At 35.4% G+C, this 26,065-nt stretch overlaps 1 protein-coding gene across 1 annotated transcript in view; it reads right to left on the bottom strand.

The window, feature by feature from the left end:
• Nucleotides 1-26,065, bottom strand: part of KCNK2 (potassium two pore domain channel subfamily K member 2) — a 134,915-nt gene that overhangs the window by 49,373 nt on the left and 59,477 nt on the right. Inside the window, exons 4-5 of the mRNA XM_057727990.1 lie at nucleotides 9,160-9,320; nucleotides 6,226-6,412 (exon numbers count right to left, since the gene is read on the bottom strand). Coding sequence (XP_057583973.1) covers nucleotides 6,226-6,412; nucleotides 9,160-9,320 — 348 coding nt within the window. The remainder of the gene's footprint in view (nucleotides 1-6,225; nucleotides 6,413-9,159; nucleotides 9,321-26,065) is intronic.

Below are 26,065 nucleotides of genomic sequence, written 5' to 3'. Positions count from 1 at the left end.
TGATACCGACTGTTCCTCAGTTGACCTCACTTCTCATCAGGTAGTTTCCTTGTTATTTGTTAAATTGCTGGCAAATTTTCCTCAGTGATCAGCTCAATAATAGCAATTTTAATACCTGGCCTTAATATAGTTGCAAAACTTTAGGCCACATCAGGAACTGTTTTCTCCAGGTTCTCTATTAGGACAAACTGTTTTGAACAACAACAACAACAAAAAAACCTGCCATGGTTTTTCAATGGAGATTTATATTTTTTCATGATAAAATCTCCTTCCATTAAGCAAGCTCTGAGCACTCCACTAAATGAATCATGTTTTTGGTTATAAGAGAAAGCAATAGTTTGATTACTAAAAACTGCATTTCCAATAATGACTTTGAAACGTAATTCCAAGAAAACCTAATTCTTAATATGAGATATACAAATATGTTTTTCCCCAAGTCAAAAAATATGAAGACAAATGATTGTATAACTCTGAAAATCTATAAAAGTTTAGTAAAGGTAAATACACCAGAAGGAGAGTCCCCACTTATATTTTCTACATAGAGGAGTATAGGGCATTAAGCCTAAAGCCTGATTAACCCAGTAAGTATTCAAAATTACATGTCAGATGAAGAATATTTCATTATTCAACTAAATACACTAAATTTCACTGATCAAAATTCCAAGGAGATATATTTGGATGGCAAAGTAAATGTATGCTCCAAAGGAAAATGTGTTTTCATAATATCAACCATAAGGGTTTCTTAGAATACATCTAAACTTTTGGCTAAAATTTTTGGTTTTAACAATGAGGACACTACTTTGTGAAACTATATATTTGCATCTGGCTTTCACTCAATCATATTATCTCTTATGAACTAACCTGGTTTACAAAAAGGGGTGTTTCTAAAGACTTCTTTGGGCAGCTTCTGAACAATAACATAATCCTAATGGTATATGTTAAAGAGGACACTAACTATGAAAAATAATGTTATATTGTGTTACATTAGGTAATTATTTGACTTCACTTCTGAAGAATCATCAACTAATTTTTTTTTACTGACATATAATTGACATACGTTACATTAGTTTCAGGTGTACAATACAGTGACTTGACATTTATATATACAAGATGAGACCACAGTAAGTCTAGTTACCATCTGTCATTATTTAAAGTTATTACAATATTAATGACTATATTCCCTATTTTGTACATTATATCCCCATGACTTACTTATTTTATAACTGGAGGTTTCTTAATCCCCTTCACCTATTTTGCCCAACCCCCCAACCCCAGTAGTTTTTATAAATCATGGATTTAGAACACAAGTTTTAGAAGCAAGCCTAAATAAGTAGAACTCAATCTTTCACACATTTCCATAAAATTAATATAACTTCTTAGATTTTACTGAAGAAGGGCTGATCTAGCTCTCAGCCTGTAAGGCAAGCATAACTTAACAATTTATCAATTCAGACTTCTCATCAAATGAAAAATAAAATGACAAAAGTTAGGAAACAAAACAAACAGCAAATTGTCAAATATAATTTTTACCATTAACTTTAACTTACCTCTACAAATTCGACTATAAATTATTGTAGGCATTGCTAAAGTCAAGTAAATGACACTTTGTTAAATAATTTACTTTCTCTTCTCACCTCTGTGTGAACTACAGTTAGCAATAGGGGGTCTGTTTATTCATATGTAAAATAAAAGTGCTGTAGTGGACCTGTGGCTCCCAGATCTTTTTTAGCTCTAGAACTTTGAGCACTGGTAAAAGAACAAAAAGGGCCATCAGGAAAGAATAGATACTAATTACTAAGGTAACCAACCAGCCAGTAAAACACATCCCTTGCGTAAATATAAATATAAAATTAAAATCTGCTGGGAGAGCTCTTCCTGCAGAGAAACTACTAAATGTTGAACTCTTATGTTCAGTCACACATACAGAGAAACCCGAACCCTGGCACCATTCGTCTTTACAAATTTGTCTCTAAATGCTTTTGATCCAATATTGCCAACAGTGAAAAGGATTTGTGCATGCAAATGTAAATTTATATTTATTTATGAATTAGAAATCTATTATGCAGTAATATATCATGAACATTATGACATATAAAAATAAAAAGTAAGAAATTAGATTTAAAAATACAAAGCAACAGGGGTTGTCCTGTTTTCTTCTTATGGCAGAAGGTCTACTTGCATGGATTTTCTTGCTCATTCCCTGGGGATGAGCACTCCACTTTAGAGTTCTAGTCTAAACGACCACATCATCACTTGCTGCTTTTGAGATGCTCCTAATAATTACACCAAGGTTACAATTTGTATCCTAAACATTTATATATCACTTTCCAAAACTTACTCCTTTTCCTGTAGTAATACCATGGTTTGAAAAATATGTTTCTTAATTTGTCTTCAAAGAAGTTAAATACAACAGTGTAACTAAACTCTAATGCCATTCAGAGCAGGGTTTGCAGGCTTGAGAAGGACATCAGACAATGAGTGTCTATTACGGGAAGTACATCTCTGTTTCCTTTGGAGATTTATAGCCGAATAGAAAGATGAGAAAGTTCAAGTTAGAGCAATGCCTCTTGTTTTTTCCTTGCAAAAATATCAAAATTAAGTGAGAATACTATCTGTAGGGACATCTAATAGCAAGAGAGAAGGTTCTAAAAAATAAACAACTGATACTTCCCAGATGGGGTAGTTGTCTTAACTTAGTGGCTAATTTTTACTTTATTGTCACAAGGTACCCAGAAGGAAAGACTACTTTTACGTACTCTACTTAACTATAAGACACAGTTATTTTGCTAGATCCTTAAAAAAAAAAAAAACTCATAATTTTTGTTTTTCCAAAGACTCTTGCAAAGGGCATGCATTTCCTAGCCAGTTTTTGCCACATATGCCTCCCTTGTCCACATTTTCATTCCAACAAGTGCTTCGTGGGCACAAAGATCTAGCATGTAAAGACTACAGTACTAGGAATAGGGTTCTACAGTTTTACAAGGACGAAAATAGCTACAAAATACATAAATTGAGAGAGAGAGAGAGATGAGTCAATAAAAGTGGTGTCCATTTGCTGCTTCTCTAATTTTCTCAGCATCTGTCGCTTCGATCACATCAAATTCCTTTGCAAGTTATTAGCAAAGTGTATTTCTACCATTTTTCATTATTCCTCTGTAAGATACAAATAAAACTAAAATAATGGGTTTAAAAAGGGGTATAATAAAATAAAATCCTAGTAATAATAAAGATGTTTATTAGACTACACTTAATATTTTCTTCCCCTGTTCCCCTACAAAACTGTGACCGTGACTTTGTATTCAGGGTCCCCACTGATATATAAGATGTTTTCATTGTAACTCCTCAGGCAGCTGAGAGTGGCTACTAATAGACTCATACGATCTAGCCAGTTTCACAGTGTTGATCTACGGGAAATTAAAAAAGAAATTTTTTTCGTCTTCTACAAAACCATAAAGTAAAAATATTTGTTCGTTTTCTTAAGCCAGTTTATACTGTGGTTACAAATAAACATTTATTTTAAGATTCCACCCACATTTTTTTATTTATAATTTTTTTTATAGAGTCTCAGATTATGAGGGTCACACACTGGAATGACATGTTTAAAATAACATGCACTGTATTATATCACTGAAATTTGCTAAGAAAAAAGAACTTAAATGTTCTCACTAAACAAATAAGCAAATATATGAATAAAGTGAGGTAAGGGATGTATTAATTAATTGGGTCCTTTCACAATGTGTATATATATATGAAAACACCAGGATGTGCACTTAATTTTTTTTCCCTCTTCTTTTTTTTTTTTAATTAATTTTATTTATTTATTTATTATTTTGGGGGGGTACGCCAAGTTCAATCATCTGCTTTTATACACATACAGGATGTGCACTTCAAATACCTTACAATTTTGTTCATCAATTATACCCTCAATAAAGCTGAAAAAGTAAATACATTAATAAATAGACATACCTATGCATTACTATAAAACATTAAAAGTTAAATAGAGTATAATAACATATGTAATACAAGGCTTTTGGCCTGAAAACATAAGACTCATTACCTAATACCTATATATTCCACAGTAACTATAAGACCTTGTTAATTATATTTACAAAGTGGTATAACAGCTTAAGATTAACATGCCACAAGTATAAATTTTGTTAGCATCACTGTGTCTCACTTTCTGCTACATTAAAGCACTTTCTATTTCTACTTAAGTGAATTATATCTACGACGTAGACATAATTGTCTATAGGTAGAAAAATAGGTATTTTAGGACGGAAGCTTATCGTCCTATGGAGCTTCAAACATCTGAGAGTCTTCTCTCCGTATTTTGCCAATTGGAAAATTAAAAGATCTCCAGCAGAGTGATGCACCCTCCTTTCCCAGGGCCTCCATCCAGCACAGAGATGTGTACGCAGTGTTTTTGACCAAAAGCAAAGCTTTGCTTGTAAAAACATCCCCATCTTCAAGTATATTACACATTCCCCAGAAAGAAGGGCTTTGCCAGGTTAAACTGCAATTAACAAATAATAAAAACAGATGCCTTCTCTGAGATTTTTTATAAAACTACACAACATATTTTTTTTTGATAATATTTAAGTAAGACGTTTGAGTCAAGAAAGAACAGTAAACAACCAGAAAGTATAAAACTCTCATAAAACTGAACTAGCCTAGTGAGTTTATTCTGGGAAGTTTAATAGCACATTCCTACTATAATGTTTATTAGCATGTTTCTCTAACACTTCAAAATGATTTCTTTTTTTTTAAAGAATGGTTTAGATTTTCCGGAGCTGGTCAAACTGATCCATGTTATAGCATTACTACATTACTTTTATCAATATTACTACAACTTGTTTAATATTGGAGTTTGAACAGTAATAATAATTAGATAACATAACCAGAAAAGAGAGAGTTGAAATGATAAGAATGTAAGACCTAAGAGATACAACAATAAAGCAAACAGCAACTGAAATAACATAGATAGAAAAGGAAAAATTTTTTAAAAACCATGAATTTAAAAAGATGGCCAAAGTATTAAAAAGGTCAAAACATTGACATTAGAATTGAAAATTAAAGGAGATAAATATGTTAGAGAAAAGAAGGTTTTAAGTAGTTAAGAACATCTTCTAAAGTTTGCAGGTGTTTCTAAAACTAAAACATAAGAGAGTGATGTCACCAAGATGATGACATAGCTTGTTCCTGACTTTGCTGCCCATCATGAGAACAACTAACAACTACTCAAGGACAAGACATCACTGAGAGAAGCACCCCGGCACTCCAGAGATTAAGGCAGACTGCACTGGAAGAACAGATGTTAGCTGAAGCCCTCATGGTAATCATTTCATTTCATGATCAAACCATCCTGCTGTACACCTTAAACCTATGCAGTGATGTATGTCAATTATTTCTCAATAAAACTGGGAGAAAAAAACTAAGATATGAAAAGGCCTAGTAAAAAGAGCAAAGATGATATAAACTTGAATCCCTATCCCACTAAAAATAAATAGATAAGAGGCAGATAAAGGCTTTCTGAAACTAGGGTAAGACTATAAAATTCTGAGCAATTTAAATTTCTTTCATAGAATGAAAAATGAATAATTAACTGTACCTTTTGCTTACCTTCACTGTCATGAAACGACTGGGTTTTTTGGTTTTTGGTCTTTTTTTTTTTTTTTTTTGGCTCTGTCACTGTTATGGACAAAATTGAGTCTTCAAAAATATGTGTCAAAGGCCCAACCCTGGTACCTTGGAACATGACCTTATTTGGAAATAAGGCCCTTGCAGATGTAATTAGTTAAGATGAATTCATACTGGAGTAGAGTGGGCTTTTAATTCAATATGATTGGTGTCTTTATAAGAGGAGGGAAATTTGGTCACAGCAACAGGGACACAGGGAGAACGTGGTGTGATAATGAAAGCAGAGATGGGACTGATGCAGCTACAAACCAAGGACCAGCGAGGACTGAGAGTCTCCTCCTCCAGAAGCTGGGAAGAAGCAAGGAAGAATTCTACCAGAGTCTCAGAAGGATCCCGCCCCTGCTGGCACCTTGATTTTGAACTTCTATGAGAGAATGAATTTCTTTTGTTTAAAGCCACCCAGTTTATGATACTGTGTTATGACAGCCCTGGGAAACGAAGACAGTCACTGTACTTCCTGCAAACCCAAGAGAAAAGTCTAACTAAAGAAGGGTTAGGAGAGTAGTGTCAGTACCAGCAAAAACTTACCTGCAACGTAGTCACCAAAGCCAATGGTTGTTAAAGTGATAACCACAAAATAAATGGCGTCCAGGGCACTCCAGCCTTCTATGTGCTTGAATATAATCGCAGGCAGAGCAACAAAGAGTACACAGCCAAACAGTATAAATATGATTGTTGAGATGATTCGAATCTTGGTTTGACTAACATTCCACTTCTAGGGATAAGAGAGAGTGAGAGAGAGAAATTTCTTTTTAAGCTCTTTATTGGAGTATAATTGCTTTACACTGTTGTGCCAGTTTCTGCTGTACAACAAAGTGAATCAGCTGTACTCATACATATATATCCCCATATCCCCTCCCTCCCGTGGCTCCTTCCACCCTCCCTCCCATGGCTCCTTCTACCCTCCCTATCCCACCCCCTAAGTCATCACCAATCATCGAGTTGATCTCCCTGTGTTATGCAACAGCTTCCCACTAGCTATTTTACATTTGGTAGTGTATATATGTCAATGCTACTCTCTCACTTTGTCTCAGCTTCCCCTTCAACACCCCACTCCATATCCTCAAGTCCGTCCTCTGCATCCGCATCTTTATTCTTGCCATCACTTGGTTCATCAGCACCATTTTTTTAGATTCTATATATATGAGTTAGCATGCAGTATTTGTTTTTGTCTTTCTGGCTTACTTCACTCTGTATGACAGACTCTAGGTCCATCCACCTCACTACAAATAACTCAATTTCATTCCTTTTTATGGCTGAGTAATATTCCATTGTATATATGTGCCACATCTTCTTTAGAGAGAGAGAAATTGATTGAGATCAATTATTGATGTACCTGTGAAGTTGACCTATGTTATTAGCAAATTAGCAAATGAGAATGGTATTTTTTTCCCTTTTATAATTAATTTTCACTTGTCTTTACTTACAAATATTGGGTATAACATAAATAACTGAAAACAACCAATACTAATAATGATGCTACTTTACCCTTACAGAGCCTTACAACAGGTAAATTGCTTTCTAAAGTAAATTACATTTGCTCTTAGAATAAAATTTCAGATTTACATCATCCTTTGTTTACCTGAACTACTTTTGAAATATTTCTATTCTATAGGTATACAACTGATTGCTGGCCAAACACAGTCTAGAAATATATGAAAATGGAGAAAACCGAACCATCAATTAAATATCTACTGTTGATAATTGATAAAATTATTAATTTCATGAAGACTTTTCCCTCTCACTCCTACCACATTTTCTTATCATCCTTCAGTTGATTAAAGGGAAATACTAACAGACTTAAAGTCCATAGTTGATTCCCAGATGAACTGTCTCTCTGTTCTACGGCCTTAAACTGTACAACTAAATATACCAGACATGACATGTAGGCAAGGCTAAGTCTTCAACACCCCTAAGATACAGCTGCCCTCATATTTTTTCATTCCTTCCCTTCTCAGGAATCTCCACAGCATAGCAGAGTAAGTGAAGTTTGTACATACAGCCATTTCTCTCATCTCCTTTTGCAGTTATTACCATATATTTTCATCTCTAACTGGATCTGTCCCATCAACCATGACAATTATAGGTCACATCCCCACCAAATAAAAATCACTGAATTTTAGAGCTTGAACCTTTTCTAGAGATAAAGATCTATGAAACCACAGAATGGAAAGTGGAGATAAAAGTTTCTCTAACCTATCCCCCTTATCACATATGTGAGAGTTAAATGAATTCATGTTTGTAAAGTTCTCAGAACAGAGCTTAGTACTAAACGCTGAATCTTGACCCCTGGATGTATTCACTACCAGGGCATGGGGTTTCTTTCATGCACTGATGTGGATACAGCATGAAAAACATTCTCCAGCATCCTGCAGTCATTCAAACACCTGTTGAATTCATGAAGAACAATTCAGCATTATCAAGTTCATGCCACTAACCTGCCCTCTCAATTAATGCAATACAAGACACTTTTAGTATCAATATAAGAAAAGTATAATACCAAAAAAGGATAAAACAACTATTTTGGAAGAACCAGGCCTACTCCACTCTAACAGTAAAAACATTTGAGAGTGAACTTTGAACTTAATAGGAAACATATCTAATGCTAAAACTGTAATTATAATTTAAATGGAAAAACTAATACTTAGTGGTATTATTTCATCAATAGTTAAACGTAAAATACTTTGTTGAATTTTTTTGTGAAAAGATAAAACAAAGAATAATAAATAAAATGTAATAGTAGTGACAGTAGTAACAAATCATTTATAATCTCACTCTAACGCAATTTTTTTATTCATAATTTTTTCAAGAATAGAAGCTTGTCATCATATTATTACTATTTTTCACTTAAAATTCTAATAAGAGCTTTTCATTTCATTTGTTTTTTCTATTGAATATAATATACACATGAATATCTTCATGTATATTACTTTTAGTTCCACTAAATTACATCCCTTAGTTAAATTTCTATCAATAACATTACTAAATTAAGTTATATGGTCCCCTTTATCGTGTTTGCTATACATTATTTGATCCTTCACAAAAAGGCTATTTAAAGTTTACTAGCTATGTTAAGCTTTCACTTATAATATCTAACTCTGAGAATAATGACTCATCATCAGTACCATTATTCACATTATATAAATGGCAAAATGGAGATTTAAAGGTAAAATAACTAGCTTAAGTGAATATAGCTAGGAGACAATACATCTGGAATTTGAACCCAGTACTGTTAGATTCCTACTTTTTTTCTGTATATTTTGCTTTTTCTCATTAACTTATTCATTCAGAGAAGTATAAAAATAACTATACAGTGAGTTACTTGCAAATAGAGGTACATATAAATTGTTATAGAAAACCCTATACCTGAACGTCTAACTGTATCTGAGGTGAATAGAAAAGTCATAACATTTTAAAAAATTAAATGATTAACATATGTAGTTAAAAGGCTACCATACTCACAATAAAAGTATCTTCCACTTTTGCAATTCCTTTTCCAAATATGGTCCCTAGTTGATCTCCAACTCCAGCCAACAGAAAACCAAAGAGAGGAATTCCCAGTAAGGCATAGATGATACAGAATATTTTTCCCCCTTCAGTACGTGGTGAGATATTTCCAAATCCTAAAAAAATAAAAAAGAAGAATTCAGTTATTTTTAAATGAGTAATACTTTAAAACATTTGACCTCAAGCTTGATTCATAAATTTCCAAATATTATAAGATATCAATCCTAGATTTCAACTAATTAAGAATCCCTTTATACCATATAAGCTTTTAACGTAAAATCCTCTTATAGACAAACATTTTAACACTATACAAAGTATAGCTAATGTTCCAATTAAACTAGATGATGAAAACTGAGGGAGTAACATATGCAATAAAGTCAATGTTTTCATTAAACTTACTTCTATCTCTCCATACTGCTAATTCTGTTGACTACAAAGCTTTTGGTGCCATTTATTAAGAGTGTATTGCCTTAATTTAAGAGTATTCAAATATGCCTACATTATTTGAAGTTTAATAACAGCTTTTAAATTTTGTTTCAAGTACCTACCAAAAAGCAATAAAGAAAAACTTAAAATTATCAATCCTTTTTAAAGTTCTGAGGATTCTGAAGACTTTCCAATTTTGTGTAACAATGGCTCCATTTGTTATTGATTAAATCAGCTCAACTTTATTCCCCGACTCCCCCTTAAGAACAGAAGCAGGGTTTACAAACATGTTTGAGGTAAAGGATGCATGTTTTCTAGAAGTACATAGAGTATCTTTTTTGATATGTAATCCTCTCATTGTCCTTCACATTAATCTGGAATTTTAGTTTCCGTTTCCCTTTTTCACTCAAGAATGTAGACAGGGATTTTAAGATTGGCTTTTTGTTGCTACTTTCTAGTTTTATGACTATTACAATCAGGGTACGGCCTATATGATTTTTACTTTTTGGAATCTATTGAGATTTTCCTTGTGGCTTTATAATGATTTTTGTATCTGTTTCACTGTTTTTTGAAAATAATATGGATGTTCTATTTGACAAAAAGGGCATGTGTTATCAAAGGGATTCATATCATCCCCCCAAATCCATTCCTAATGTGGTTGCCCCACAACACTTCCCCTGGGGGAGGAGGGGATGAGCTAATATTTGGCCATTTTAGCCCATACATTTTTCTCCCCATAACATTTCCATCTTTCTCTTCTTCCTACTCCAGTCGGTTTGGTATTCATTGCTAGTTAATTCATCTATTGAGGAGTGTGGGGTTTTTTTTTTTTCCAAATGTATTTAATTTTTGAGAATTGCATGTTTTCATTAGTCTGTTCTTATGCCATGAAAATAATAATTATTTTCATTTCTTTGTTTTATCAATGTTGTACCATATATTAACTCTATTCCTTGAGAGAAATCCTATGCTTCCTTAAATAGGTGACTTTCTTCAAGTGTTCGAGAATTCCTGGTCATATTTTCATACTTGTAAGCACTGTATAATAGTAGTTTGGTTAGTATTTGTGGCTGAAATGTATTTCCCATCCTCAGTGAGAATCGTGGTTGATCTGGTGGTGCATGTAGGATTCTCTTTAAAGGAGCATGGTTGAAGTAGTGTCAGCTGGAAAGAAGGGGATGGGCATCTGATTGGGCTTTCACACAGGTGTGCACCTCACAGAACCTGAGAGCAGGGTCCCCTAATCCCTCATGGCAGCCTCCAGTTCACAGCTGCCTTACTGCTTCTCAGCCCTGCTGACTGCTTGGGAAATAGGATGTAAGCTGTCTACACATTTAACTCATTTACCCTCCATCTGCTCTTATGTACTCATGCCCTGGAATGCTGAACATCAGGGCAATATGTACAAAGGTCCATCCAGGGCAAGTATGAAAAAGGCCCAGAAATCTTGTATTAAGGTAATCTGAAGAAGAGAAAGGCCATCGTAAAGGTTAGACAGAATGTTTAAACTGGATTGCTTGGGACAGTGCACCATTTCTACGTACTATCCAAGATGGAACTCAACAATTTCAACCCTGTCCTCTATTCTAGCAACAATAAGCAGAAAAGCAACCACAAGAGAGCCTTGCTTAAATGAGCAGGGTGGACTGTTTTGACCTGGCTTCTCTGATTATTCCAGAGAGTCCTGCTAAGATCCAACACTGTTCTTTATTGCCTCTCCAGATGAATAATCATGTGACTTGAAGTAGGGCAGGCATCTGAGTTATTCCATACCATCCCATTTTCTCTTTTTGTATAAGAGGACGAATGACTTCAGAGTTATATCCGTAAGAAGTAACCTACCCCCAGAAAGGGTCAAGGATCAAAAAGAAAAGACACGACTTTTCTTTTACACTGACTGTGGCATCATCATAAATAGGCTTTACTGTTTAAAAATAAAAGCCTAAGTGTCAGAGGGCTCAATTTGATCTGCAAGTTGAAAGGGCATAAGAAACAAGGGCTCCAGCTTTTCATCCATCACTGACTCAGATTCGGCCCAGAAGCCATTGGAACATCTTCAGAAAAGCGGACAGAGAATTTCCTCAGGGAGCCCGTTTACATCATGAATGAAAAGGCCCCAAATCCAAAGAATTCTAGATGTCAGAAAAGCCAATCTACCTTTCACTGATCAAAAAAACAGAGGCCAGTTCCTTGTTGCATCTCTGTACTTTATCTTTATTATCTGCAAAGTTAGCAGAAGGGAGAATGGAGTAGCATGGAAGGATCCTGATGTGATTCTTCTCTGAGTCTCTTCCTCCTTCACCTTCCAAATATTTCTCTCGACACCATATGCTGAGCTCTCCAGCTGAATCTATGCCTCAGAGATGGCCCCTCACAGAGTCACCCAGTGCACACACACAAAGTCACTTAGCAGTTTTCTGACATAAAAGGCATGCCAATAGCATCCCAAACATTTGCCCGGGTGAGAGGATCACATAGCTGTTCAGAGGATGTTCCTCGTGCTTTCCTCCCTCTCCTTCCTGCATAAAATAAGAGTAGTCTTCTCTCCACGGATTTACCACATGGTCTAACCAATGAATAGACCCTGGTTAAATGACTTGATACTATTAATGGACTTATGAAAAGTATCCACTGACTCTAAGCAATATAGTGTGCCAAGCTTATAAAATATGAATCTTAGTGGTTGTCTGGACTTCCTGACTCTTTCCCTTGGTTACTTAGCAGCATCTTCCTTGCCTCAGGGTGAAACAGACTGTTTTGGCAAGAAGAAAATGGAAAAGAAACAATATTAAGTTTTGTTTTCTTTTACCTCCTAAATTAAGGTGTTCACACTCAAAATGCTTCACCTGAGGAGAGCAGCTGTCAGTTTATAGCGTCGCATATGCTTGGCAAGGAAGTTACAGGAGTAGCAGTCAACCCACCTTCCAAAGAGCTTAAGGGAACAGACAAGACTGAAGATTGATGGGGCCTGAACTTGGAGAAGGTGAGATGAGGCAGAAACCAGAGGATAGGACCTGGGAGGAGGAGAGGGTTCCAATGGTATCCTGAAATGTCTTGAGAGATCAATGGTTAAATTCTCAGCAATTCTGCAAGTCAGCTGACTTCACATTGGTAGCCTGAAATCAATTGTAGTCGGAATATTTACACCTCAGAAATTGGCAAGCAAAAAGTCCTACAATTTAGGACTTTTTCCCCCTCAGCCACCTAATATTGAACAATACACTATAGAATAAGATACAGTCAGACTTAAGAGACTGTACATAGTCTGTGCTAGAGATCTGGATGGAAGCCAAATCAGTGCCTTTAGGCCAACCCCTGACATTATATGAGTACATCTCCAGAACAGCTATCATCTCGTCTTCACAATACTTTTAGGGAAGGGCCTTCCACAGAAAGCTACTACAGGTCTTCCTAGCAGGAGGCCCATATATGTCACCCTTATCTGAACAGCCTCAAGTAGACAGGTCACTTTTCTGACAGAATTTATTAATACTACAAAAAAATTAACACGCCCTTCAAGCACTGTGCACACTTGTAATTATTTAATTATTTGCAACAATCGATTTAATATTCATATCCCTCACTTGACTATGAGTTCCATGAGTGTAGGGATTGCTTTATCATTTATTTATGTATATTCCTTTTGTGTGTGTGTGTGTGTGTGTGTTTTCAGCCTTTTATATATTTGGAAGAATGAGTACATTGTTTCCAATTCTGACCTTGCCCGGCTGCCTGTGTGACTTTGGCCAAGTCAATTCCCGTCGCTGAGACTTTGTGTCTTCATCACCAAAATAAAACAGGACAGAGAAAAAGAAAGAAGCCATCTCTTGTTACACAAGGTAGCCCACCTAAGCAGTACAGAATGTCCCATCCAGCTCTAGCATTCTATTATTACTGTTAAAATAATATAACTACTGTGTTATTTTGTACAGGTTAATTATATATGTTACTGCTTTTTTTTTCCTCTTGCCTTTTTGTTCGTTTGTTAAAAGGCTGTTGGTAGGTAGTTATGCTAAATGATACTTTATCTGCTTAGAATTTTTTTTAAATTATTTTTTTGGGGGTACACCAAGTTCAATCATCTGTTTTTATACACATATCCCCATATTCCCTCCCTTCCTTGACGCCCCCCCCTCAAGTCCCCCCCACCCTCCCCACCCCAGTCCTCTAAGGCATCTTCCATTCTCGAGTTGGACTCCCTTTGTTATACAACAACTTCCCACTGACTATCTATTTTACAGTTGGTAGTATATATATGTCTGTGCTACTCTCTCGCTTCTTCTCAGTTTCCCCTTCACCCCCCATCCCCTCCCATACCTCGAGTTCTCCAGTCCATTCTCTGTATCTGCATCCTTGTTCTTGTCACTGGGTTCATCAGTACCATTTTTAGATTCCGTATATGTGAGTTAGCATACAATATTTGTCCTTCTCTTTCTGACTTACTTCACTCTGTATGACAGATTCTAGTTCTATCCACCTCATTACATATAGCTCCATCTCATCCCTTTTTATAGCTGAGTAATATTCCATTGTGTATATATGTCACATCTTCTTTATCCATTCATTTGTTGATGGGCATTTAGGTTGCTTCCATGTCCTGGCTATTGTAAAGAGTGCTGCAATAAACATTATGGTACAAGTTTCTTTTGGGATTCTGGTTTTCTTTGGGTATATGCCCAGGAGTGGGATTACTGGATCATATGGAAGTTCTATTTGTAGTTTTTTAAGGAACCTCCAAATTGTTTTCCATAGTGGCTGTACCAACTTACAGTCCCACCAACAGTGCAGGAGAGGTCCCTTTTCTCCACACCCTCTCCAACATTTTTTGTTTCCAGATTTTGTGATGATGGCCATTCTGATCAGTGTGAGGTGATACCTCATTGTGGCTTTGACTTGCATTTCTCTGATGATTAGTGATGTTGAACATCTTTTCATGTGTTTGTTGGCCATCTGTATGTCTTCTTTGGAGAAATGTTTATTGAGGTCTTCAGCCCATTTGTGGATTGGGTTATTTGCTTTTTTGGTATTCAGCTTCATGAGCTGCTTGTATATTCTGGAGGTTAATCCTTTGTCCATTGTTTCATAGGCAATTATTTTTTCCCATTCTGAGGGTTGCCTTTTAGTCTTGTTTATGGTTTCCTTCGCTGTGCAAAAGCTTTTAAGTTTCATGAGGTCCCATTTGTTGATTCTTGATTTTATTTCCATGATTCTAGGAGGTGGGTCAAAAAGGATGGCGCTTTGATGGATGTCATAGTGTTCTGCCTATGTTTTCCTCTAGGAGTTCTATAGTGTCTGGCCTTACATGTAGGTCTTTAATCCATTTGGAGTTTATTTTTGTGTATGGTGTTAGGAAGAGTTCTAATTTCATTCTTTTACATGTTGCTGTCCAATTTTCCCAGCACCACTTCTTGAAGAGGCTGTCTTTTTTCCATTGTATACTCGTGCCTCCTTTGTCAAAGATAAGGTGCCCATATGTGTTTGGGCTTACTTCTGAGTTCTCTATTCTATTCCATTGATCTTCCTTTCTATTTTTGTGCCAGTACCATACTGTCTTGATCACTGTGGCCTTGTAGTATAGTTTGAAGTCAGGAAGCCTGATTCCACCAGCTCCATTTTTCCTTCTCAAGATGGCTTTGGCTATTCGGGGTCTTCTGCGTTTCCATACAAATCGTAAGATTTCTTGCTCTAGTTCTGTGAAAAATGCCATTGGTAATTTGATCGGGATTACGTTGAATCTGTAAATTGCTTTGGGTAGTACAGTCATTTTCACGATGTTGATTCTTCCAATCCAGGAACATGGTATGTCCCTCCATCTGTTTGTGTCGTCTTTGATTTCTTTCAGCAATGTCTTAAAGTTTTCTGCATGCAGATCTTTTGCCTCCTTAGGCAGGTTTATTCCTAGGTATTTTATTCTTTTTGTTGCAATGGTGAATGGGAGAGTTTCCTTAATTCTCTTTCTGCTCTTCCATTGTTAGTGTATAGGAATGCAAGAGATTTCTGTGCATTAATTTTGTATCCTGCTACTTTACTAAACTCATCAATTAGTGCTAGCAGTTTTCTGGTAGAGTCTTTAGGGTTTTCTATATATAATATCATGTCATCTGCAAAGAGTGACAATTGTACTTCTTCTTTTCCAGTTTGGATTCCTTTTATTTCTTTTTCTTCTCTGATTGCTGTGGCTAAAACTTCCAAAACTATGTTGAATAATAGTGGTGAGAATGGACACCCTTGTCTTGTTCCTGTTCTTAGAGGGAATTCTTCCAGTTTTTCCCCATTGCGAACGATGTTGGCTTTTGGTTTCTCATATATGGCTTTTATTATGTTGAGGTAATTTCCTTCTATGCCCATTTTCTGGAGAGCTTTTATCATAAATGGATGTTGAACTTTGTCAAAAGCTTTTTCTGCATCTATTGAGATGATCATATGGTTTTTATCCTTCAAGTTGTTGATATGATGTATCACGTTGATTGATCTGCGTATATTGAAGAATCCTTGCATCCCAAGGATAAACCCCACTTGATCATGGTGTATGATTTTTTTAATGTGCTGTTGGATTCTGTTAGCTAGTATTTTGTGGAGGACTTTTGCATCTATATTCATCAGTGATATTGGTCTGTAGTTTTCTTTTTTTGTGACATCTTTGCCTGGTTTTGGTATCAGGGTGATGGTAGCCTCATAGAATGAGTTTGGGAGTGTTCCACCTTCTGCAATATTTTGGAAGAGTTTGAGGAGGATAGGTGTTAGCTCTTCTCAAAACATTTGATAGAATTCGCCCATGAACCCATCTGGTCCTCGGCTTTTGTGTGTTGGGAGATTTTTAATCACTGCCTCAATGTCCATACTTGTGATTGGTCTGTTCATGGTTTCTATTTCTTCCTGGTTGAGTCTTGGGAGATTGTATTTTTCTAAGAATGTATCCATTTCTTCCAGGTTATCCAATTGATCGGCATATAGTTGCTTGTAGTAGTCTCTCATGATGTTTTGTATTTCTGAGGTGTCCATTGTTACTTCTCCTTTTTCATTTCTAATTCTGTTGATTTGCATCTTCTCCCTTTTTTTCTTGATGAGTCTGGCTAATGGTTTATCAATTTTGTTAGTCTTCTCAAAGAACCAGCTTTTAGTTTTATATATATTTGCTATGGTTTCCTTCCTTTGTTTTTCATTTATTTCTGCTCTGATCTTTATTATTTCTTTCCTTCTGCTCACTTTGGGGTTTCTTTGTTCTTCTTTCTCTAGTTGTTTGAGGTGTAAGGTTAGGTTGTTTATTCGATATTTTTCTTGTTTCTTAAGGTAGGACTGTATTGCTATAAACTTCCCTCTTAGAACTGCTTTTGCTGCATCCCATAGGTTTTGGGTTGTTGTGTTTTCGTTGTCATTTGTTTCTAGATATTTTTTGATTTCCTCTTTGATTTCTGTAGTGATTCCTTGGTTGTCTAAGAGTGAATTGTTTAGCCTCCATGTGTTTGTATTTTTTGCAGTTTTTTTCCCATTATTGATATCTAGTCTCATGGCATTGTGGTCTGAGAAGATGCTTGATATGATTTCAATTTTCTTGAATTTGCTGAGGTTTTATTTGTGACCCAAGATGTGATCTATCCTGGAAAATGTTCCGTGTGCCCTTGAGAAGAAAGTGTATTCTGTCGTTTTTGGATGGAATGTCCTATCAATATCAATTAAGTCGAGATGGTCTAATGTGTCATTTAAAGCTTGTGTCTCTTTATTTATTTTCTGTTTGGATGATCTGTCCATTGATGTAAGTGGGGTGTTCAAGTCTCCCACTATTATTGTGTTACTGTCGATGTCCCCTTTTATAGCTGTTAGCATTTGCCTTATGTATTGAGGTGCTCCTATATTGGGGGCATAGATGTTTACCATTGTGATATGTTCTTCTTGAATGGATCCCTTGATCATGATGTAGTGTCCTTCCTTGTCTCTTTTAATAGTCTTTACTTTCAAGTCTAATTTGTCTGATATGAATATTGCTACTCCAGCTTTCTTTTGACTTCCATTTGCATGGAATATCTTTTTCCCTCTCTTTCCTTTCAGTCTATATGTATCCCTTGGTCTGAAGTGGGTTTCTTGTAGGCAGCATATAGAAGGGTCTTGTTTTGGTATCCATTCAGCCAGTCTGTGTCTTTTGGTTGGAGCATTTAATCCATTCACATTTAAGGTGATTATTGACATGTGTGTTCCAATTACCATTTTCTTAATTGTTTTGGGTTTGTATTTGTAGGTCTTTTCCTTTTCTTGTGTTTCCTACCTAGAGAAGTTCCTTTAGCACTTGTTGTAAGGCTGGTTTGGTGGTGCTGAATTCTATTCACTCTAGCTTGTCTGGAAAGCTTTTGATTTCTCCCTCAAATCTGAATGAGATTCTTGCTAGGTAGAGTATTCTTGGCTGTAGGTTTCTTTCTTTCAGGACTTTCAGTATATCCTGCCATTCCCTTCTGGCCTGCAGAGTTTCTGTAGAAAGGTCAGCTGTTATCCTGATGGGTTTTCCCTTATATGTTGTTTGTTGCTTTTCTCTTGCTGCTTTTAATATTTTTTCTTTGTGTTTAATTGTCATTAGTTTGATTAATATGTGTCTCGGTGTATTTCTCCTTGGGTTTATTCTGTATGGGACTCTCTGTGCTTCTTGGACTTGGTGAATTATTTCCTTTCCCATGTTGGGAAAGTTTTCCACTATAACCTCTTCAAATATTTTCTCCGACCCTTTCTTGTTTTCTTCTTCTTCTGGGATGCCTATAATTCGAATGTTGGTACGTTTAATGTTATCACTGAGGTCTCTGAGAATGTTTTCTATTCTTTTTATTCTTTTTTCTGCTCTGTGGCATTTATTTCCCTCACTCTATCTTCCAACTCACTTATTTGTTCTTCTGCCTCAGTCATTCTGCTGGTTATAGCATCTAGAGTATTTTTAATTTCAGTTATTTTGTTATCCATTGCTGTTTGTTTTTCTGAGTTCTTATGAACTGTTTCTTGTACTTTCTCTATTTTGTTATCGAGATTTTGTATCATTTTTACTATCATTACTCTGAATTCTTTTTCAGGCATTTTTCCTATTTCCTCTTCATTTATTTGGTCTTGTGGGTTTTTTTCCTGCTCCTTTGCCTGCATGGTGTTTCTTTGTTTCTTCATGGTTGTCCAAACTTTTGGGGTTGCTTGTCCTGGCGATAGAGTTGTTTATAGAAGACTGTCCAAGCCTCAGACTAATGTCCAAGTATTGGATTAAACAAATATTAAGTCTAGGAAACACATACATGTATAAGACACACAATTACTGAATCCATTAGGACATAAGGTTCTAGAAAGACCTGACAGAACCCCAGTGTGCTATCAGATATTCAAAGAGAAACCCAACAGAAATTGGCAACTGAAACAGAACAAATCAGAGACAAAAGCAAACAAACAAACAAATAACACCTTATACATACAAACATTAATCCAGGGAGATTTTGTAAGCTAGGATCAAATATAGAAAAGAGCCAGAGTACCACCAGAGAGAATGGAGATTCTCAGAATGTAATTAGACAACTGTACTAAGAACTAAGATAAAGACAAAAGCGTCATCTGGATAATAGAGCAAGGAGTCTGAGCAGACCGATAGTGTTGCTTATAAGTATGTTAAGATAAAATAAACTTAAAAAGGCTGGAAGAAAGGGGAACAGAAGAGCGTAATGTGGTTGGAAATATGCGAATAAAGAGAAAGGAATAGAAATGTATAAAAGATAGGGATGAAAGAAAAGTATGAGAGATATATTGTCTGTACTACCAAAAACTAAGCTAGATAGAGAAGTATATAAAAAGGCAAAAAAAAAAAAAGAATAAAATATATCATTAAAAAATTATGTTATAAAACTTGTAGATCCCTTAGGGCTAAGATCGTATTTAATAGAGAAAAAAAAAAAAAAAGAGAGAGAGAAAAAGAAAAAAAAAAAAAATCCAGAACTGATCCCAGAATGGACCAGTTCAATAGGTATTGATACTACTATTTCTGTTTCCTTAGTGTCTCAGCTGCAAGTGTCCTTCTCCTTGCCTTGGGTTTTTTTGCATTATTCTGTGACCAGCAGAGGTTCCTTTATTGTTCGTCTGTAAGCGTTGGTGTGTGGGGAGGGAGAGGGTACAATAGTGGCTCCTTCTCCTGGGAGTGAGTGAGCAGTGGCGCACTGTTGTTTCAGTCGGGCTTGGAGGTGCCTGTTGCAGAGGGATGCAGGTGGCTCAGGCGTAAACAGAAAGTCTTAGAGTTGGGCCTCTCTCGGGGTTTTTTTTTTTGTTGCTGTTGTTTTGTTTTGTTTTTTCTCTCAGCAGCCTCCCTGCTGCTGGCATTGCAAGGGGTTTTAATCTAGCGCTGCCTGAGTGCCTGAGGGTGCTTGTTATCCCTGAGCACCTTAGTTGGCCTGCAGGGTGTCTCTCCACTGCCTGTTGCAGAGGCACCGAAAGAGAGAGAGAGGCTATGCACGAGGCTCCTCACCCCCCCCCCCACCCCGCCCGTGAGCCTGCAGCCTCCAGCCACCATCATGGCCGGGCAGCTCTCAGGGACGGGCACTCCTCTCCGCGGACCTCCTCCCTCCTGTCCTCTGGGTCCGTCACCCTCCCGGCAACAATATTTCTCACCCTGAACCAGCTCTCCGGTTCCCACGCTCCCGCTTCCGGACCCTCGGTTCAGCCGCGGATCAACGTCTCGGTCCGGGAATGCTGAGCTGCGCTGCGGACCCTCCTTATGCTTCTCCTAGAATTTTTTGTGTGGTGTCTCTATGTATATTCTTAAAACTATAATTCCAAAACCTTACTGGCTTAGTAACTAATGCATTAATTGACAAAAGATATTTCTTGACTGAGAAATTAACAATAACAGTTGATAAATATTTAAAAGGAAGACTAATGCAAGGCAAAATTTTGTTCCAAATTAAAAATATGTTGTTGATAATTAAAAAATGTGGAAAATTAATGAATGAAAACAATAGAAAGCATAGAAAAGACCCAGCATATAAATGAATTTACTGTTTGATAAATATGATATTTCATATCAATACAGAATTAGAGAGAATCAATTAGAACTGATTATTAAGTAAACAGTGATGGGTAAGTAGTAAGCCACTTGAAAATAAATTATGCCCTTACCTCATAGTATACACTAAATATTACCGGATAGAATAATCAAGTGTAAAGAAAATGTGACCATAAAATATACTAGAAAGGACAGGAGAATAATTATCTAAATATAACTCTTTGGGTAGAACCATAAAGAAATTAAGAATAAATATGACTACACAAAAATGTAATATGTTGTATGTCCAAAAAACACAAATTCTATAAAGGCCAAGCATTTTTACCAAAAGGTAGGGAAGGAAGACCCATTTGCCTCTGCTACTGGTCCCACCAGGGCTGCTCTTGATCAAAGAGCCAAACTTTCACTTCATTTTCAGGGCTGAAGCTGTCCTGAACCTACTGATAAATGCCTGCATTTGTGATTTGAGATTGGATTGTCACTTACAAATATACGTTACTGAGAAATATCAAATATCCATAATGATAAATTGATAAACCCCCAACACATTATTGGTTATGTGTACTTGGAATATTTACTGAAAGACTGTCAAGTGGCCAACTTTCACAAACAAGTTCACTTCTATTGAAGAAGGTCAGACTAAACTTGTAATAAGCAACACTATTGGATAATAGTAGCCTTTCTACCCTCTGCTTTAGACTGACTGAAATTAACTAACATAGTTAAATGGTTTAGACTTGTTGGCTACAGCACACATAGCCTAGATTTAAGAGAACTATTTGACTAATAGGCATTTCATGAAGATCTTTAATCTCTCAGCCAGCTTCCAATGTGGAGACAGTAGTGTATGATCACACTTATTGACAATGGCAAGGATAAAAGCAGCAGTGAATTGAAACTGCATTTATATAGTTCCTTCTAGAGTTAAAACCAGCTTAAAATACACATCTAAGTAATTCTGACCAAATATTTAGGAGGTAGGTTCTATTATCCCAATCTCATGGAGAGGAAATTTAGATAAGAAAAAAATGCATTACTATTATTTTACTTTTGATCAATTCTATATCATAAAGTACCAAACAGAAATCACATATCACAGAAATATCACATATCACAGAAATCAAATATCACCACAGCAGTAAGTATGATTTAATTCTGTTCAATGAAAAAGTATTCAATATATAGCACATGCCAAACACTGTGCAAGATACTGTAGACACAAAGATGAAGAAAGCACTGCTTCAAAAAATTCCAAGTTACTAATGAAATCAAATAAATATGATATCTACCAACTTTCCTTTAAACATTAATGAAGATACACAAATGTACAAAGATTTGCTACACTGAAAACCAAAAACAGCAATGTGTGTATGAGAAATATTCCCATTAAAACACTGCACTTAAAAAGCTGGGTTAGCATAAGTTTGGTCCCCTATTTACTTTGATCTTTGAAATATAAGAGCAAGCCAGCTAGGAAGTGGCTAAGCTAGGTCTATTCAAATATTAAATCTACTCAGAGGCCATAAGTACTCTCAATATGCAACATTTAAGCACTGGTAGCAGGACAAACCCAAGAAGAGCCTTGAAATACCCTATACTGAGACATAAAATGTTAACATCATGTATCAGGAAATTCTGCAAGGACCCATGGATAAATGAAGAGTGAGAAGTAAAACAAGAGTGAAAAAGAGAGTCGAATATAAACCACTCACCATAAGCCTCTAAACAAAAGACCATGAATAAAACAAATGCTAAGATACAAAAACACAACAACTAAAGCAGGAATTTGTCTAAATGAGAATAATTTCATGGGACAGCCAACTTAAATTTTGAAAGAGGTATATGAGAATATCCAGAGATAAAAACAAAATTTTTAGTAAAATTATGCAATAACAGGTATAGAGATATGAACAGAAAGATAAGAAAGGGGATGTATAAGAAATCTTGGAAATGAAACATACCAATTTTTAAAGAAATAAAATAGATGAAATAGATTGTTAGAGATGAAGAAAGAATTAATGAATTTGAAGGTGATATTGAATAATTCATGAAGAACCCAACTCAGAAAGGAAAGGGGACTAAAAATTAAAAACATGAAGGAGGCCTTAAGAGACAGACACGGAGAATTACAATCATAGAAGTTCCAAAAGGAGAAAATGAAATGACTATGAGGGAAACAGTATTTAAACTAAGAATTCGCACGAATTGAAGATCTACGGAGTCATATTGAAAGTGCACTCAGCATTGAGTGTGGTAAATAAATAGAAATCCACACCAAGGCACATAAAAGGGAAACCAAAGAACACAGGAATCAAGATAAAATCCAAAAAGCTATCAGCTTAAGGGAGGGAAAAGATTACTTAAAAAGGAACAATATATGAGCAATAATAGACACTGGAAAATAATGGAGTAACATCTTCAAAGTGCTAATGAAACGTAACCATTATCCTGAAAGTTTATACTTAGCTAGACTATCAAAAAATAATGAAAGACCTATTTCAGCAATTTTCAGACATACAAAAACCAAGAAACCTTACCATCTAGGGAACTTCTACTAAAATAACGATTTAGGTGTGCTTGAGAAATTACATACTCTAGGAAAAAGAAAAGGAGCCTAGTAGGAAAACACAGCATAGGAGAAACAAAAGTGGGCAGAGAAATGGGGGGAAAAGTCAACAATTTAATCAATTACTAACTGCAAAACATGTGCACAAACACACACATGCAAAAACTCAAAGTAAACAACAGACAACAGTAAACACAAAGGAGGGGAAAATGTGGAGGTTCAATAAATAAGTGTTGTTCGGCTAACACACAGAATTAAAAGTCTTAGCTAAAAAGGTGTTAAAGAATAACAGTAACCACTATCAATCCAACAAAAGAGTAGAAAAATAGAGAAAAAACAAAAAAAGAGTATGATATAAAAGAAAATGAACAGAAAAAAATGAAATATATCAACAATCACAATTTATGTAAGTAGATAAGACCAAGACAGTGAGATAAAAACAAAATAGACAAAAATTTGTTAGCAAATTCTTATGCAAAGAAAATCAGCATAGCAATATTAATATCAATCAAATAGACTTAAAGGCTAAACATATTCCTAGTAATAATGAGAGTAACTACATACTCTAATAGTAGACATGTTATAGTAATCATGATTCTGTATGTGCTAAACACCATAACTTTGTAAACTATTAAGCAAAAGCTGACAAAATTATAAGAAAGTGATAAATCTACATTCATTCGATATCAGAAAAGCAGCTAAAGCAATATACCACATTTGAAGATTGAAAGGGAAAACAATATGACTATCTCGATAGATTCACTCATTCATCTCATTCAAACAATATTTACTGACTCCAGTGTGTTAACCATTAAAAATACAATAAGAGAACAAAAGAAGAAAGTCTTTGTTCAAATGGAGCTAATACTCTATTTTTGGAGAGTGTGATAGTAAAGAAAATAAACAGAATAAATTGTAATTGTTAGAAATCATTACATGGTATAAAAATAGAGAAGAACGGGAGGTATTAGGAATATGGTATGTGGGATTATAATTTTAAATGGTGAGGTCAGAGTGTGGGCGCCACTGAGAAGGTGACAGCTGAGCAAAGATTTGAAAGAGGTGAAGGGAGAGAGCCATGGAAATATCTGGGGGAAGAGAGGAATGAGCTGGTGCAAAGGACCTGAGACAGAAGTGGACCTGGCACATGTGAGGGAGACTAAGGAGGCCAGTGAGGCTTGAATGACAGCAGACAGTGGTAGGACCTGCCAGGGCCTGATAATAGGGGTCTAGTATAAACTCTAAGGCCTTGTAGGTATAAGGATACAGAAAAGCATTTGACAAAATTGATCACCTGAAAACAGAACTAGAAACTAGAAATGGAAGGAAATTTTATTAACCTGGTTTTTAATCAAAAAACTAATAGCCAACATATACTTAAGTGAAACTTCCATGCATTGGCTTTAAGATCAGAACCATGAGAAATACATCATCGTTATGACTTCTCTACTATATTGCATTGTGGATCAATGCTGCAGAATTAGGGGAAAATGGTATAAAATGAGAAAGTAAAAGTTGAAGCTATTACTATTTTTTGTACAACATGTTTGTTTATCTCATAAAGCCAGGAACAGGGGTACTGGATTCAAAGTCAAGAAAACAACAACCCGATAATAATACATATATGTGCTTATTATATGCCAGGCACTCTTACAATCTATTAAACATATTGATTCATTTACGTCTCACAATAACCATGCTAACGTAGGCACTCCTATTCTCATTTTTCAAATGGAGAAACTGAAGCACAGAGAAGTTAAATAATTTTCCCAAGAAGATACAACTAATAAAGTTGGGGAGCTGGGATTCAAACACAAGTATTTTAGGTCCAGTGTCTGACTTTTTATCACTCACAACACAACATTCCTATACTCCCGGAAAAACCAGTCAGCAGATGTATAATACAAAAATCAAAAGATCTCAAGAACAATACTAATAAATGCATCTATGCATAAATATAATAATATATAGGTATTTTCTAGATAAACTTACCAAAAAGTTACAAAATGAATGACATAAAAGACCTGAAGAAATGAGATATACAGATATCAGTTTTATCAAATGTATGTTAAATATAATGCAATTGCAATAAATATTTTGAAAGGGTTTCAGTGCAAGTTGATGGAATTTTATAAAAGTAATAAAAGAAAGTAAAGGACCAATAATAGCTAAGAATATCTGGGGAAAAAATGAAGTGGGAAGATTTACTCTAATGATATCAAGACTTAACTACAGCTATTAAAAAGCAATCTGATTAACTATCTGTACCATTTCTTATAGTTCTTAAAAGCTAGAAATGGAAAATTACTATCTCATCATGACAAAGAATATCTATCTCAAAACATTTAAAATAATACTTAATATTAAAGGACAAGAGGAATCCCCTTAAAATCAGGGAGGGAAAAATATCCATTTTACAACTATTATTATTTTTTTTTTGGGGGGGTACATCAGGTCAACTATTATTTTTTATTATTCTGAAAGTTTTAGCAGGTGTAATGGCAGTAAACATATAAAAGGAATAATTATTATAAAGAAGAAGACAAATATATTAGTGAGTGGAATTAAATACCTAGTAAATAACAGGAGAATACTGAAAATTGTCCAATAGAGAAAAGCTCAGCAAAATAGCTGAATGCATGATAAATATGCAGAAACCAACAGCATTATACTATTTTATCACAATCTCAAATGTGCCAAATGAAATGGAAAAATACCTTATTTTCAATATTAAGGGAAATATGAAACACCTAAAAGTAATCTTATCAAGACATATGGAAGAGCTTTAGAGAACACCCTGAGCTAGTGTAGAATGGGACAGAACAAAACAGAAAAGAGCAGAAAAGACTAGAATAAGGTCAGAA

Source organism: Hippopotamus amphibius, chromosome 3 (genome assembly GCF_030028045.1).
Source record: "Hippopotamus amphibius kiboko isolate mHipAmp2 chromosome 3, mHipAmp2.hap2, whole genome shotgun sequence".
Lineage (NCBI taxonomy): Eukaryota > Metazoa > Chordata > Mammalia > Artiodactyla > Hippopotamidae > Hippopotamus > Hippopotamus amphibius.
This window is presented reverse-complemented; position numbering and strand designations above follow the sequence as displayed.